The sequence below is a fragment of the Nelusetta ayraudi genome, unplaced genomic scaffold (genome assembly GCF_046127955.1).
Source record: "Nelusetta ayraudi isolate G7.1 ecotype Tasmania unplaced genomic scaffold, CSIRO-AGI_Nayr_v1 ptg000027l, whole genome shotgun sequence".
Taxonomy (NCBI): Eukaryota; Metazoa; Chordata; class Actinopteri; order Tetraodontiformes; family Monacanthidae; genus Nelusetta; species Nelusetta ayraudi.
Genome location: NW_027466077.1, coordinates 2,420,153 through 2,437,924, shown reverse-complemented (window position 1 = coordinate 2,437,924; position 17,772 = coordinate 2,420,153). Strand labels below are relative to the sequence as shown.

At 43.5% G+C, this 17,772-nt stretch overlaps 1 protein-coding gene and 1 long non-coding RNA gene across 2 annotated transcripts in view; one reads left to right on the top strand and one right to left on the bottom strand.

The window, feature by feature from the left end:
• The first annotated feature begins 787 nt into the window (after positions 1-787).
• LOC142890832 (podocan) lies at positions 788-3,446 on the top strand. The gene is made up of 2 exons (XM_076030114.1): positions 788-1,254; positions 1,608-3,446. The coding sequence occupies exons 1-2, from the start codon at positions 920-922 to the stop codon at positions 2,704-2,706; spliced, it is 1,434 nt and encodes a 477-aa protein (XP_075886229.1). The 5' UTR covers positions 788-919; the 3' UTR covers positions 2,707-3,446.
• Positions 3,447-8,225: 4,779 nt separating this feature from the next.
• Positions 8,226-17,772, bottom strand: part of LOC142890843 (uncharacterized) — a 40,186-nt gene continuing 30,639 nt past the window's right edge. The window contains exon 3 of the long non-coding RNA XR_012927136.1: positions 8,226-8,597. This is a non-coding gene — a long non-coding RNA (uncharacterized LOC142890843). The remainder of the gene's footprint in view (positions 8,598-17,772) is intronic.

Genomic DNA, 17,772 nt, shown 5'->3' with positions numbered 1-17,772 from the left:
AGGTAACATGGAAACACTCACACTGCTGCTTGTCATCCTCACAGTGTCTGGGCATTCATACGTCCTGCAACCCAGTAAGTTTAGCACCTCACAACCAGAACTGCCGTCACACTGTAGCCAACGTTTGACAACGTTTCTGACAAAAAGATGAAGAGATACACTGACCGTTGCTATGTTTGCCATTCCAGCTTTGACATTGACAGAGGTAGGTATTATGGACAGGGATGGAAAAGGTCATGAAGTGGAGGAAACAGAAACACTTAATAGTCGCACCAAACTAACAGAGGTGGAAAAAGCTGGAGAAACTCTTGACAGATCCAAGAAAATTGTTGAGATGGACAAACCAAGGCAAAAAGTGGAGGAGGAAGAGAAGGAGGGCATGTTGGTGGCAGGGCTTCATCTTCAGCAGGAGCACAGAGACAAATTCTCCGCTCACGGCCAGGAAAGTGAAGAAGACAAGGGAGGAAATGAGGAGTTGGAGGTGGAGAACATAAAAAATGCAAAGCACGAATTAGCCGAGCAAGGAAGGGGAGATCGCACCGTGGACAGCAATCTCACACCTCCTCTGAGCACGACGCAACAGGGAGCAGAGACCAAGTTTCCCGCCACAAAACCTGCAACAGCAAATCACATTCTAGTCTCAACAGAGGCTCCTGGAAGGGGGACGTCCTTCCCTCCAATTGAAGAGCTCACCACAAAGGTGCCAAAGAGTCCCACACATCATTTCAGAATTCAGAATGAACTCGAAGGGCAGGCGAGTCCGAATGAGCCGCACGCCACGGAAGAAGTAAACCAGCTTAAACCAGCTGGACTTGTCCCAGAGGTGCAAGTGGCAACACCCGAAACCACACTTGAGCTTATAACCAAATATTCAAAGACGAGAGAGCCCATTCAGAGACAGAAATCAAGTAAAAATACAATGAAAAATGTGACTGAATCTGCAGGTAAAAGCCAAACGAGTATGAAAAACAACATGGAACTCACAGCAACGCGAAACAAACCCTCTCCCGCCCGACCTCTTGTGACCAAACCTTCAGTCGAGATGCAACTGGCCGCTGTCGTGTCTGCTTCGGTGAAGCAGGTAAAAGGAAACAAAACAAATGGGAAAAAGAATGCAGACAAGCTCAAGGAAAAGAAAAGGAAAAAAGACAACAGGACGCAGAAGCTCGCCAAAACGGAGGAAGTGGCGGCGCCAACCCACTTTCCATATTTCCTGGATGACTACTGTCCTCCTGAGTGTGCCTGCTATGGAAGGTGAGGCCTGAATAACATGAAACCATGACTCAAATGCAATCATGATAAGACCATAACACCTATTTAAGATATGAACTGTTTTTTTACATATGAACTGATTGCTTGCTTTCGTGCTCAGCCCCTTTTGACATTTTGATGGATTTTTCTGTTTACTCTCAAACTGCGGTCTGAGAATATATATATATATATATATATATATCAAAGCAATTCTCAACATATAGCCAAGCAACACCAAACCAAATTACCAAAATGTCACAAAGCTAATATGTTTGTGAGCCTGAAACATCAAAAGAATGTCTAGTGTATGAACTTACACAATCTTACAGTTCAATTCCTTTTGTTTTGCCTCTCAGAGTGGTCCAGTGCTCAGACAAGGGGGTGGACAGGGTTCCCTACGGCATCCCCTACAATTCACGCTACGTCCTCCTCATGAACAATCATATCAGCAGCATCCAGCTCGACCTGCTTGACGAGTACGTCTCCTTGGAGTTCCTAGTGCTGAGCAACAATCAGCTCACAGACGGCGCAATAGAGGGAGCTTTCGAAGGCATCCCAGCTTTGAAGCGCCTCTACCTGGACAGGAACCTCCTGGACAGCGTGCCGACTGATCTTCCGCTCTCCCTGGAGGAGCTTCGCTTGGATGGCAACAAGGTGAGCGTGATGTCCGAAGCAGCCTGGGCACAGTGCCCTGGTCTCTTGGTGCTGAGCTTCAGCAACAACAGCCTCGGGAACGGTTCAGACTCTCTTCCAAGTTCAGTCCTTTCCCCACTGACCAAGCTGCGCACTCTCAACCTGGACCACAACCAGTTGACGTCGGTTCCCTTGGGTCTGCCACTGTCCATCAAGGAACTCTACCTGAGAGGCAACCACATCGGGCAGTTTCGCGGAGGAGCCTTCAACGGGGTTTCGGAGCTGATGGTGTTGGATCTGAGTGCCAACAGGCTGAGCAACAGAGGTCTTCTCAGGGACTCCCTGCTAAACGCAACTCATTTGGAAAGCCTCAACTTGGAGGGGAACCGACTCAAACAAGTGCCGCAGTACCTTCCCCGCTCACTGAAGACTCTAAATCTGGAGGGCAACCTCATCTCTTCCATCAGGAAGACAACCCTGAGCTCCTTAAAGCACCTTGAACACCTGGGCTTAGCGAGGAACAAAATCTTCAAAGTGGCCCCGGGGGCGTTCAAGGCACTGCTGGTCCTGCACCAGTTGGACTTGTGCAACAACAGCCTGCGGCAGGTACCACGGGAGCTGCCACAGGGTCTGCACTCCGTGGTGCTGACCCATAACAGGATTCAATCGGTTCCCCGTGACGCTTTCTGCTGGGGGGATAAAAGTCTGAGTCTCAGCGGGCTCGTCAGGGTTCAGCTGGAGCACAATTTAATCGACATGGGCAAGTTGGATGCGCAGGCTTTCAGATGCTTACGGGGATTCCAAGTGGTGCATTTTTACTGACCCTCAAGTGCGAAAACAAAGTTGGGCTGCAGTCTCGCCAAATCTGAAAATTTGATGCACCTACCGGTGTTGGAATGAAGACAAAAACAGACTTCTGAGATATAAGATATGAGCAAATTTGGAGTCAGGCGCAGCGATTGATGGATTAGGTTCAAGTGGTGTCTAATTCATGTTCGTGCCATATTTATTTGGCCAGTCAAAAAGCCGATCCAAAAGCTAAAGGAAAAGTACCAGCTTTAGCATTTCATCACAATCATTGTTAATATAAGGGACTCAAATTTCTCGTACGGGAATCTTTTTTTTATAGCCCAGTTTGTAGAATCCAAGAATCCAAACAAGAACGCATTTTTGTGCAAACCATCTAAGGAGTGTGGTTAACTCCATGTTCGTGCCACAAGATAATTGCTCAAAATGACCAGAAATCTGTATAAAAACCCATTTACTGTGTGTGAGATTCAGTTTGGGTTTGTCATCCAACCCAGCCTCATTTTTGCCCATGCACTCGTATGAAATCTAAATCTCTTCCCACAGCCTCTTTCCCTCAGAATGCCTCAAGGTTTTGGAACATGACTGGAGAAGTTGACCAGCACAATGAAAATCCAAATACTGCGATTGGGTCCAAAAAAACCCACAGATCAGCTTTAAAAAGCATTAACATTTAAATACAACAAGTTTGCTGGTGACATGTGTTCCCATTCTGAGAATGACTTGTTGGACAAAAGCAGAATAGGCAAACATGCATTATTATTTTTTATTTTAATCTAATCTTTCATTAGAGAGGCTAAGTTTTGGTGGTACTTCAGACAAACAGATGAAAATAGTAAAACAAAAAAAGGTGGTTCCAGATTCCCCTGTCTGTCCTTTGTATGAAATAAAATTATCAATGTTTAATTCTGTCTTGTTATGAATTTCTGTATAGTCCCCTTTGCGTGCATGTTTCTGAAATAAAGTGTCCAAAACATCCAGCACAATTTCAATAAAACTTAATTAAATTCTGGCTGTGAAATTTCCTCAGCTTGCATTTTATTTGATTTTCATGCTGGCCATCATCTTGCTTCCACATAAAAACCCATGGAAATCATTACCTGGCGACAGTGAGCTGCAGCACTTTCAAGCCAATTTTCTCCGTACTCATTAAAAAAACAAAAAACAAAACACTGGTCCAAGTCTTGCACAGTGCCATGGTTGCCATTTTCCATAAATAAAGTACTAGAGTTTTCTTCTGTGTTTTTGTGAGGTGTTCATGCAACGACAATTCCCCGCAGGAATTAATGTTAGAGCAAGAAAACGTCAACAGTGTTTTGTTACGTCATACAACGAAACTAAAGCCAGAGAAACAAAAAAAAATGTAAATGTGCTGTCAGCAAAGCAGCCACTAGATGGCAGAAATGGACTGGAAAACGGTTTTCTCTGGGACACGTCTGTAAATGTGTATTCATAAAATAATCTGAACGCGAGCTTGGGTCCTTTCCAGTGGATAAATAGAAAGTGTGGCAATCAGACTGGAAAAAAAAAACTCCCAAGAAAGTGCATCTTGTGGAGAATGTTTACACATTTAAAGGTCACGCCACACTGTGCACGCCAGCAGCACACAAGTTTATAAATAGCACATCCGTACACAAGAGTGAGCTGGCAGATTTTAAACTTCAGAAAAGCAAAAATCAATCAATCAATAAATAAGGTATTTCAAGCAATAGTATGAGCTTTTTGTGTAAGAAGTCAAGTACTGAAGACATGTATTACAAGCATTTTTTTTATTTTTTTTCCCCTGCAAGAGAAGAGCGAAAGTGTGGGGAAAAAGTGCACAAAAAGTGCAGAAAAGCTTAAGCCCACACGGAGGTGCCTGGCACTTCCCTCTGCTTTTCGATCTCTCCCTGACTCTATTAAATCCACACAGCGACGTGGCAGTGCACACACGCAGGCCTTGGAGACAGGAAGGGGGAGGGTTGTGGCGGGAGAAGGTGGAGGAGTGAAGAAGAAGAGAGCAGGGAGGAGGGGGAGGAGGAGGAGGAGGAGGAGGAGGAGAGACGGTAGGGATGGATCCAGGCTCAGCACGTGTCCAGAAAGGAAGAGTTTGAGCCGGGCGAGCCGGGAGCTCACCAGCACCTCCCTACGGTCCAGCTGGACCCCGACCCTCCGTCACAACACCACATCAACCTGGTTCCACCCAATAACACGCCTCCCTCTTTATTTAATTACCCTTCTCTAATAAATCTCAGTAAATCTGGATTGTGTCCAGCCGTGCATCTGTGCATACCTGCATTTATGCGCAACCTGTGCAAACATGGCCCTTTGCAGTCACGTGTGTGAGAGTCTGCTATAAGTCGTGATCATGTGAACTTCTCCCTCAACTCATGCACACACTGAAGGCCACTTGCAAACAATGGAATGAATGCAACTGTGAGTGCATCTTTTTGTGTGTGTTACGTGACACATTCGCACTGATTCCAACAGGAGTTTTTGCAAGAACACCTCTCTGCGAGCTGGTGTCAATGAGTGTCACGGATGTGAGGTTTAGTTTATTTCTAATTTTTTTTAAATCTATTTTGAAAGAAAATGAGACCGGAGGCAGTTTCTCTGTGACAAGCGGAGCTCGTAGATAAACTCCATGACTGGAAGTGCTAAATCCTGGCCTTTATTTCTAATGCTGACCACATTTTGTGAAACTTTACAGGAATTAGACCGGGCCAAGAAGTATAAAGCTGGGAGAAAGGAGCAAAATGGAACAGGATATTAAACCACACCCTGGATGACTCAGCCAGACATGCGGAGGAAGATGTGGTTGTGCGCTCGGGCAGATCCTCCAAAAATCCACAGGGGACTTTATCGAAAATGTGGGGGAAAAAAGAAAGAAAGAAAGAATTCAGCGATTCCAGCATGCAAATTAAGGCCGTTTCAACCTGAGTGTGCAACATTCCACACAGTCGCAGCAGCAGTTTTAGAGAAGACAAATAATGGGGAGCGGGGATGTTCTAATGATGGCGGTGACTGGCAACTTGTCATTTGCGGCCGTTCTTTTTCCCGTGAGGGAATTTGATACAGTTGTAAAGCTGGTATGCACACACACACACACACACACACACATACATACACACAGACACTAAATTCTGCATGTGTGCACAATGATACTTCTGCTGCTTCTGCTTGACTTTTTTTGGACAAATGCAAAAATACACACACAGACATAGATGCACATTTTTTTCTTACTGTGAACCGTGAAACTACATTTAGCCCAGCCTAAACTCTGCTGCCTAAACTGGCTTAATGCTAAACCTGAAATCAAAGTGAGCGCAATCTCAGCTCAAAAATCAGATGTGACCGCGCTGACCTCGCTCCCTGCTTGAAGCTCAAACTTAATCTCGCAAGGATATAAAAGGCCTTGCAAAGGGTTAAAAGACAAGAAGAAGAAAAAAAATGAGTGCTATTGCACGAGCGAGAGGGAGGTGGCGCTTGAGGTAGCTAAGAGAAGGGAGTGAGGCACAGCAGGGGAAGGGAAGAAAGAGGGAGGGGGAAACGAGAGAGGAGGGGATAGGGAAAGAAACCATGGGAGCCAGAGGGACCTCCACACACACACACACACACACACACACACACAAGCACACGCACACACACACACACACACACACACACACACACACACAATCTTCATCTGCCCAGGCTACATTTAACACACATGCAGAAGCTCAAAGTGAAGCCATTTCTGACTTTGAGACACAAAACCAGAAATTGTAAAATTCCAAACTTCCTAATTCAAGCGGCGAGACTTCGCACAGGCTCTCGCCTCACCTGGCACGCACAAACCCATTGAACACGTTTGCATTTGCTTGCTTATTTATTTATTTATTTATTTATTTATGCATTTATTTATTTATTTATTTATTTATTTATTTATTTATGTGGATGATTTCTTCAAGCTCCACAAGGGGGCCCATGAGTTTCCCTGATATGCCGGAAAGCGGCATATCAGTGCAGAAAACCGAACGCATTCGTTTCTGCAGTTTCCTGCGGGAATCCTGCACAACCACACATGCTCGCAGGCTTTCACCTCGTGTTACTGGAGCATCAATCAAGCTGTGATTTACATATCAAAAGTCAACCTGCAGGCTGTTTAAGGTTTAAAAAGTATTTTCCAGTTGAAAACACATGCAAAACTATCACAACCCAGTTTGTTTTCACCGATAAACAAAAAGAGCTGTGTAATATTATTATTATTATTATTATTATTATTATTATTATTATTATTATTATTATTGAAGGCCACTTGCTCCACCAGTTGAGGAAGCACTTAAAACCAGGTTTGATTTAAGACATGGATAGAAACTAAGTGGCAGTGCAATAAAATGAAGCCAGCGGTATTTTGCCTGATGGTTGTTTATCTGGAGGTCAATATCTGTTTTGCTTTCAAGAGGTATTCTGCCGTCGCCGGCTATTTGTTCGAGGCCATTTTCACAGGGACTCATACACCCCGTAATTGCTGCGTTGCACACGGAGCCCAGTCGGGGTCTCTGCTCCCTGGGACTTCGTCTTTGTCTGTCTTCATTATTTGCCACGTTTACAATGCTGTCCTTTTATTTTCCAATTAAGCCTTGCCTTCAGGTTCAAGGTTGGCATTTTTTTATTGCAATGATTTATGATAGTTGCTAACCAAGCTTTTTTGTTTTTCTGGGTAGCCATCAGTCAGTAATTAGCTAAATGTTCTGTTTTTTGCGACCATTTGAGGTTAACATTTTGTGTGCTTAGGTTCCTGTTGCTTTGATTTAATTCATTCAGTCACTTCAAAAGAGAATACAAAAGTGGCGACTGAAGCTGCATCAAAATGTGTTTTGAACAGAGGCTTTATGGAAGAACAAACACGGGAGCAAAATCACAGCTGTTCGTTTTTTGCTTTTGCTTTTGGAATGGTCTATTTGCTGAACACCTACCTGTGCAGATGACACTGTGTTCTGTGTTCAAGAAGCACGACACATATTTCCTTTTTATGACAACGGGGACAAAAAATATTTCAATAAACTTGAAATGTTGGCAGCTTTCATTATCCTTGCACTATTTTATTGAAGCTGTGGCACAAAATATTCAAAGGAATAAGAGAATAATATTCTTTATTCAGCTACTGGTATTAAATCAAGGACTGCTGCTACTTTTTACAGTATTATAGTTTTACGAGGGTACTTCAGTGCCAACAGTGAAACACCCTGGTACTTGCAAATATCCTGTCAGAGTTGATTTTGGATGAACTGGTTAAACTTTTCAAACCTGCGCAACACTTTTTGCCACTGTCAGTGTGTCTGCTAGGTGCTTTGCTCATCTCAGGAGGTTTCTTTTAACAAGTCGTCAGTCCCAACAGGTTCCCCTGCTACGATTTTATCCCCCCCCCCTGGTTGTGAGTCAGAGGTTAATCTTCCCTGCGGACCCACCTGAAAATTCCTGGCCTTTACACTGGCAGGCTAGTGAAACTGAGAAGCCCCTAAAGCCTTCAGGTGTCCGCCAGACATGGACAAAAAGGCCCACAGATGGGCTTTAACACGCGGCATTCCACTGGTGCTTGTAATGCAGTGTGTACGGGTCATTAAAGATGGAACGCTCCGCTCGGAATCACGAGAAGCATATTGTTTTTTGAGTAGTAATCTCGTAAAACCTCACGTTACCTGCACGGGCCAGAGTGTCCTGGCTTACCTTGTTAACACTGGAGTCTCAGCCACGTTTCAAGTAGTCTTATGCAACTCACCTTCTGCTCTTAAGCCATCTGTCAGCCTCGGGCAAAGGACACCCAGACAGCTATAATTCAAGTCAATGCAGGAAGCGACTCCCCGGTGTCCCAATGCTTCCTGCTTCTGCAGGGCAACGCTCTTCTTAACACTCTTTAAGCGTCACAGGGACTTTGTTCCAAGCGCCTGAAGAAAGACACAAAGAGCAGCTCAGACGGTTTGCATAAGAGGGATACCAAAGTAAGAACTTGTTTTATTTTTCACACTTAGCAGCAGACATTACCTAAGCTATTTCCCCCCCTTTTTTTTCATTTTAACACCGGTGTCCGGCTTGAATGTCAATGAGCAGAAAGTGTTTGCAAGAGACAGACAAATGAGTCATTATGGAGAATGTTGGAAAAGAGGAAGTACCAAAGACTCCGGCAGTCATGAGCCCAATATAGAGCGAGAAAGAGGTTTAAAAAAAATACATGTCAACAAATCACCTGACGCCACAAAACGTTTCCTGCCACCATGCAGCACTAAAACATCTGACGTTCCCTGTGAGTGCCTGTGATTTTGGCCCGCTATAAAGAGAAATTAGAAGCCTCTAATTTCTCGTCTCATCGCAGGTAGCACACAACTCGTTACTGTGAGCTCCTGGCGGGCGGCGGCACAGGTCTAGACACAAGAGGACAGCGTATTAAGATTAAGTGGAGCATATTATGAGCTCACTCTTCTGTTTACGTCGGGAGACCGTCTGAGAGAATGCTGTGACTTATTGAACCACATCAAGAGCACAAGCAACTAATTTGTCCTAATATGAAAAATGATTTGATCATCAGGATTTCGCTGACGGTATTAGTTATAATGGTAATCACTAAGGGGACAGGCTTGAGTCAAAATAGTGATGGGGGAGAAGGAGGCACACTGCAGAGATTTACATAAATTACGATGATTTGCAGAGTGACCTTTACCACAGTGTAAAAATCTATAAATTGATCCTGAGGCCTTCTTATAAAAACCAATGGAAATGCAATGGAAATCCCATCTAGAACATTTTAAAGGTTCTTTCTTGTAGTTGGCCTTTTTGCTCTTCTTTTGCTCAACTGTGGAACACAATGAGAAGGGTGGTCTGCAGATCGCTGTACACTTGGACGGGAGAATGTGCAGTATGTGGAAAGAATGGAGGCAGACTAAACTAGAATAAACGTCGACAGATCCAAGAGCAACAAAATGATCTTTCTGGGACACTTGTTTTTCTGTCCATGGTTGGAAGGAGATCCAGATTCAACCAGTCAGGCGGCAGCGGATCAGAAAAAGCAGCCGATCAGTTTTCTGCCTTGGACTCAGCCTGTCTTGTTTCCCACCCTTGTTTCCTACCACAGGTTGGCAAAATACAGTCGGTCAGCAACGGCCGTCCTCCCAAGAATCTTTCATTTTACTCTGGAAGGGACTCCAGGTCTTTAGGGCCTAGAAGTGTTTGGGACCCTTTGGAAAGTTTCAAGAGAAACTCCGGAGAAAAGCTCGACCGCGTCTCATCCGGTTCCACGAGGCTGCTCTGCTGCCGCTGACCACAGATAAATTGTCAGGAGTCTGGGAGCGAACAGATGTGACCGACACTTAATTGGCTCCACCAGCACTCTCTCTCTCTCGCAGAGCAAGCGCAGAGAGCCCACCTCTGTTTGGGAGCCGTCCACAACATGGGTGTTTCACTTTACAAACACACAAACTCTTCAGATCGGAGAAATGGAGTCGGCCCTGAGACCCAAGCGAGTTGTGTAACTCGTAATCAGGATATGGCCTCATAGTTGTGCACTGATGTCACAGAGGAAACAAAGAGTAAGCTCACTTGTCCAGTGCAAACATCAGCAGTCGAGCATATTCTTCTTCACAGAAACAGAATTTCCATTTTCATTCGCAATGAATGGCCGAGACAGAGCTTTCTTGTTTGCTTTCTTCCTCCGAGGCCAGAGCTATTTGGTCTCTCTGAAGAAATAAACCTCAAAAGCCAAGACAAGGGAGGATGGATCGGCAAATCCTCTGCCGGGGAAACCCGTAAGCGCGGACGAAACAAAACAGAAGACTTTAACACGGAACAATTGGTGCCATCTGTCTGTCTTCGTGTCAAACATATACAGAGGAACTGTTTTGTCTGATGAAATGAGTTGGTTCCAAGCGAAACTGGCTTTAAGTTGTAGGAAAAATGGATGATTAACCTTCAGCTCACCATCCTGACCTGAAACAAGCTTCTGCTGCCAGTGCATTTTGGACATTGTGATGACATTGTACTAAAGTATTTTCTATAAATAATGTATCATAGAAAGGATGTAAAATGCAAAAAAGATATACATATACATATGTATACTGCTCAGCCCCTTAAAGCTAAAGAGAACAAAGTAAAAGATTTAGGAAAATAGTGAAAACAGCAGTTTTCTCCATATTATGATGATCTCAGCAGCTCCCCCCCCTCTTTCCACCCCTTACAAGTCTTTCCCAAAAGCCGCACTCAATTATTACAGGCTTTCGAAATAGATCAACACTATGTTGTTGTGTAATGGTTCAACATGTCAAAGAAATTTTTCCTTTTCTAAGAGTTGAGCCAAACATGGCGAACACAAAGCCAAAAAATAACTGAGCAAGAACTTTCAGTCATGGCCCACGGGGGAAATGGACATGACACAACTAAAACTGCACAACTGAACAAATTAAAGTAACCCTAAAACCCTGAATAGTGTCCCTTACTGTGAAGGCCCATAAGTGGACAAAAACTGATCTGTGATGAGCGATATGTGAAATGGATCTGAGGGATGTAACAAATGTTTAATACCTGGAGTGCATGTGTTTTGTGGGGTTTTGCTGTATTGCTCCTCTGCTTGAAGTGAGAAGGTAGCAGTCGCACATGTTAGCTCACAGATTCGGGTGTATTTTGGTCTTGTCAGAGTGTCCGAGTGTGTTTATGACCCAACCCCTCTGGTCTCAGGTCAGGCTGTGTATGCACAAAGATGAAGAATAACAATCAAGATATTTGTCATGGTATGAATGGAAAAACATGCACACAAAACATCTGGCACTGGCCAGATAGAAGCCGTCTCTACGGGAATGATGGATTGAATATTGCTGGAAGTGCACTATCAGCCATGTGTGTGTGTGTGTGTGTGTGTGTGTGTGTGTGTCTGTGCGTGCGCTACACACATCTGTTTGTCTTATTTGGCTTTGGTGTTTCCTGCAAAGCAACAGCACCGCTGGCTTTTTCCACCCAAGTCCAATTCAACACAAAGCGGTTTTATGTAAGTGTTATTTCGTTATCGAACTAATCAGCAGGGAAGGATGTCGAAATGAAACATTCCTGCCGACCTGACTCAGACTCATTCCCTCTTTTTTGGGGGGGGTGTTTTTTTCTACTTTCTCCTAAGAAAATCATCGCCACATTAGCGGTCTAAACAATCGTAAAGCCTGGCAGTGACACAGACCAGAGGCCTCGTTAGGGACTGCAGTTTCTGCGTCACGCTCGGCTGGTGATGGCTGGTGGGGCTGGGTCAGTAATGGCTTTACCACATTGACGCCCTCCATCTCACGCCATCCCAACGACACCCGGAAACTCCGGATGATCAGCTGCAAAAGCAAGTTGTGTGACAACTTGTGATGTGTCGAGTCTAAAATATACAGTGAAAATGCACTGAGTGCACTGAGGCAGAAGGGAATCAGTCATCCCATAGAATGTGCTTCAACTCTGATGTGCAGCCAAGATTTATAATAAATAACATTCAAGCCTTTAGAGCAGCAGCAGCATCCAATCATCTTTTGGCTGAACTGCTTTCAACGCGGAACCGAAACGTTTGGATGGATTCACCTGGCCTTGCAGCGCAGATGGTCAAGGATAGCATTCAACAGAACAGCATGTCTTCATTCTCACTGTACGTTGGAATCCAAATAATGTTCTAAAATCTTCCAAATAAAAAGAAGTAATAATAAAAAAATGAAGTTTAAAATTTTAACCTGCAAGCAGCACTCTCAACAATCCCAATAAAATCTCCATGTAATAAATGAATACAATCATTTTACAATTCCAACAAAGAAGCACACACAACGGTACACACAGCAAATTATTGCATAATTTTAAGCCTCGCCAGCATCTAATGCAATTACTGAAAAGTTATGACCATCTGTGTTTTCACAAGAAGGGCCGCACACAAAAAAAGAAAAATGTTGCCTTGTTTTCTGTCTTACAAAATAAGGACGACCATCTTTTAATTTTCGTTGGTTTGTATTTGATTAGCGCTAACCGTCTGACTTCCACTGATGGATGAACCACCACCACATCACACCGTTTGGCACCGTATATAGCAAACAGCAGCAAAAATAAAACGTCCCGCCACGCGCATCAGCTCATCAAGTTACTCATCAATTACAGATGATGAGAGATGAAACGAGTGATTCTCCGAAAGCCACACACATACCAATTCCCCGTCCTCCTGAAACGCTGAATGCAGAACAACTGCATTATCTAAGAGAGAACAAGTCTAAAAAACTCAGATCTAAGCAGAGGAATCTGGAGGGTGGCTGCTTTCATTTTCATGAATAAATAAAAAAAAGAAAAAATACTGAGAAAATAGTGCAGTCGATCTCCATATCAAAAGATCATATTTTGCTGTTTGAACCCAAACCCCTCTGAGATGGATCCCCGCTGCTGGCAGACACAGGGAGCTGCTTGGCGTCTCAAATCAGACCAATAAATCAGAAACAGACTAAAATGGCTGGGGGGCTGAAAATATTAAAACTCGTACATGAGATAAATTAAGTTTGTGGAGGGCCGGAGGAACTTAATGTACTACTGCGCTTCACAACAGAGTAGATGGATAGAATACAGGTGGCATATTTTTTGTTTGTTTGTTTGTTTTTGTGTAGAAATGAATAAGGACAAAATTGTACACAACTGCAATAAAATGATAATTTGGCAGCGGCGCTGATTGCTCATTTCCATCATCTAAAAATGGAAGCTAGCGGCTCTGCTTAAAGGAGGGGACGGGAGTGAAGCGACCCGGGTCAATTAGAGTTTGGTTTCTCTTACACCGCACTGGTTAGAAATAAAGACAATAATGCTGTAAAATAAAACAATTGGTCAGGTTGACCTCCCCACAAACCATCTCAAGGCATTTTAATCTTGGCTGTGCAAAAATATTGCCAAACCTTCCTTATTTATGAGCTCCCTCAATAAGTTTGGAACAAAAGGTGCTTTCTTTGTCCTGCTGGACCCTGTTGGAGTAAATTATAGTAAGTTATAATACTTATAATAAGTTTTATAGTTTTGTTTTTTATCTTTATGCTGATACTCATTTAAGAGATTTGCAGTTGTGTATGTATGAGTCTGAGTATTTACTGGTGTAAGGGAGCCTTCCAGGCAACTAAACTAATTATGATTTATTTGCATGAAGTTCACAGCTGAAACACTTTTTTCTTATTCCCTAATGGTCTATCAGACTGGCAGCAGGACAGTCGACCCGCCAAAAACATGCAAAAGGTTCACATTAAAGTTGGCAGTTGCTTGGCTGAAGTGTCGTCTTTGTGTGTGTGTGTGTGTGTGTGTGTGTGTGTGTGTGTGTGTGTGTGTGTGTGTGTGTGTGTGTGTGTGTGTGTGTGTGTGTGTCCTTGTGACTTGAGGGAAAGGGGCTGTAAACACTGAGCAGAAGTGACAGGATTCCTCACAGTGTAATTATCATATGAATTAAGAGTATCAACACGCCAGCTTCAAATGAATCCAAATAAGGTCATTTCCCACAGTACCGTTGGCGCTGGACCCATTTGTCAGCCTGTCACTGGTGTCTCTGCTGTCCACATTTGTGTGTGTGTGTGTGCATGTGTTTTTTGTGTGTGTTTTCTCTGGGTCTGTTCTATCCATCACAGCCAAGACACAGTTGCGCCAGAGATGGGAATGACCGAGCCCGTCCACCTGACTGCTGGGGAAACACTTAGGAAACTCTTGAATGGGATGCTAGCCCACATTCCTGCACTCACGACTGTGAACGCTTCTGTTCAGTTCATTTTTCAGAGTGACAAGCACAGAATGGACAGAAGGGAGGGGAGAAAAAATTGAAGGGATGTCACTATTGCGCACTGCTGCCGTAAATAAACGCAAAAAGCGTAAAAACAACCGGTTTCTAGTCTCGTCTATCGGTTTTAAAGGGTTTAGACTAATTCTATTTTATATATGCTATGTTTTTTTTTAGTGCTAATATATGGAACTGCTAACGTTCAACCAGTTCCAATGCTGATAATGTCAAATATTGGCTTTTTAAGTTGCGTTGCCATTGTTAATTCTCTTGGTTTCAGCCGAGGATGGGTTGCTTTAACGTGAAAGCAACGTAAAGTCCACATGAGGACTGGAAAAGTTGGGGTGTGGGGGGGGACGTGGCATGATGTATTTTCCATGGTGAGGAAGCACCAAACAGGGTGGAGATTGCATTCCACCCTATGTGAAACTCATTGTCATTCCTGACGACTGACCAGGTTAATTCTATTTCCTTAAACTCAACTCAGTGTCACCAAGATTTTCCATAATTCAGCTGCATTTTTGTGCCTGAAACTACATCCTGCACCTCAGCTAGGGATATCAACCAGCAGGACTGTCATCTCCACCCTTCGAACAGTTTAAGGTCTTTTATAAAAGGAAAAGGTATTTTAAATTCTGTTTTTCGGAGGGTTGACCCATATTTCTCTCTGAAATTACTTCGGGAAAGGAAGACTTAATCTGCTGAACCAATAAATCCCAACTGCATAAAGGTGCAAGATGTCTGAACAAGTTATTCTCCACGAGGCCTGAGGCTGTGTTTATTGTCTGAGCCTCAGCCTGAATCCCTGTCCACTGATCAAACCTGTTCTGACGTGTTCTTTCTTTAAAGACAGGGAAACGCTTTGCAGTTGGGTATTTTTATTTTTTTCATTCAATACCCACGCAGGAAATCCGGCTCTACTGTGTTTCAATCAGCCAGTGTTGTTGCAGATAGCAGTATTAATATAAGTAGCTTGTATTTTCATAATCATGTTAATGATATTAAACAAAGCTGGGCATTGTCTGTCAACTTGGGCTCTTGAAACGCAGAGAAAGAAGAATCCTTTAATTCTTTCAGACTGAATGGAATGACAGAAGCTGCACAATCAGGAACTTGATCATGTGTGACACAAACTAATGAGGCTAAATGGAGATGACTGGTGCATCATTTCTAAAACTGTACCATTACCAATGCACAGTTTGGTAAAACACATTTGTCTCCTTCATCAACACTGCTGCCACACCAAGCCAAACTGACAGGTCTGTTTCAGGACTGTCACCATTGAAATGGCCGCGCTGCCTTTTGGCTTGAAGGGAAAATCCTCCGTCATTTACCGTAAAAGGTACAAGAAGCAAAGGTCACGGCTTTGACCCTTGTCTGACTGCTCCCATTTTCCTGTAAGAGCAAACAATAACACTGGCAAAGTCTTGCTCATCCTCCCAATTTCTTTCATTCTCACCTGCAGAGAGCAAACCGTAAATCTTTAAGCCACTCGATATCCAACCGTCATCCTCCTTCACCTTGAAAGAATTCATGTTTCATGACCGCCCGAGTGTTGACGTTGGTTTCTTTTCTTTTTTGTTTTGTCCTAACTGTTCTTTCAGAACTTCACTTACTTTTCTCACAAGGTTAAATTAATCCAACTGAGTCACACAATAGACAATTATCAATTCTATTTTTAAACTTATTTTTAACGGTATCCTCTTCTGAAAGCATAGGCAAGGCAATCGGTTCACACCTGTTGCTAGTCGTAACAATTCCACAAGGGCAATATGATAGACACAAGAGCTGACAGACGATGACGCGATCACATCTGGATTTCGGTGAAAACTAAATATGGGGGACAATCAGCATTGTGCAATGGCTCAATGGCGACGCTGAGACTTCCATCAGAGACAACCAGATGCGGTATTACAAACATCAAACATGCTCTATTTCAGATCTGGAAAGTTCCGACTTGCTACTGAGTAACAGAATGAAGATATTAACACCACAGACTTGGACGAATAATCGTAGCTCAAGCCATATCTTCATAATTACTGCATGGTGAAAACAATGTGGGCGCATAATCAAGCTGACAGTCCTCTAATGTGTGGTTAGTACTTGACAAACACTGCAAGGGTTCTTCAAGGTTTTCCTAAATTTGAATTTGTCTGCCTGAGAAAGGTCAAAATACATTTTCTGGGACGAAACTTAAAGACACATTTAAAAGAAAACCGACGTGACCTCACAGTTTGTGTTCCATCCTTCTTTTGGCCACATCCCGCTGTAATCCTTTTGGCCTCCAACCTCTCTGTATGTGAGTATTTACCTTTCGTCTCTCCTTCCTCCCGTCTGAATCTCAGCGTCTCAGAATGACCTAACCCCTTGCAATAGTGTGAGCTATGGTCACAATTTTGTAGCCAACCCCCCCCCCAAAGTTTAGTGTTTATACTCTTTAAAGATGAGACCAAGATGGACCATGTCGGCAGAGTTGGAGCAATTGTGTCTGTGTGGTCTGGCCTTTGCCTTCTGCTGGAAAAGTCACTCTAGTTAAGTTAGGAATGGCCAGACAGGGCGAAAACCTGCAGTTCTATCTGGTCTTTTCGGGAGGTCTTGAAAGGAGAGATCGAAAAGGGACTTAAAAGATTTGGCTCACATGTTAAAGGACCCCTCAGTCAATGCCAGTGTTAATGGTTGTTTGATTGAGGTTTTGCAGAGGCACGCAACTGGAGCCATCAATCATAGAACAGCAGTAACTTTTAAGTCACACCGACTCTAAGAATGCTTTAAATATCAGTTAAATTTACTTGGAACAAAGCGGTTTCTTTAGCACTCTGGAATTTCCCTTTATGACTAATCTGATTGCTGACATGATGGAAAAGGCCCATTTTATTAAAAACAGAACAAAATCTTTATTTCAGTGGAAGAACTGTGATTACTGGTCCATGGCTGATTGTTTCCTTAAAAAATGACCCATTAGTCACCAAGATGGCAGGCAAAGGAGAAATTGCACAAGTTAAAAATGTCAGCAATCTGCAACAGATGTATGTGGCGTCTGTTAGCCACCCTGATGGATTCCCGTTAGTACGACACAGTGATTCACTCACAGTTAGGAAAACAGATCCCTACCTTTGTCGTGCATCAGTCAAGGGTCAAAAAGACTTTTGTGATAATCGCATGCTTTGGTTTCAAAAGTGGCAGCTACATGGACATATTAATTACATTCATGGTGGGGTCCGTTCATTTGTGACTAAAGCCTCCAGCAGGCTGAACCTTTTTCAGAAAAGTAGGATTAGAATCATGTCCTCGTCAGGATAGAGTTATGATCTGGCACCAAAATCTGCCAACTA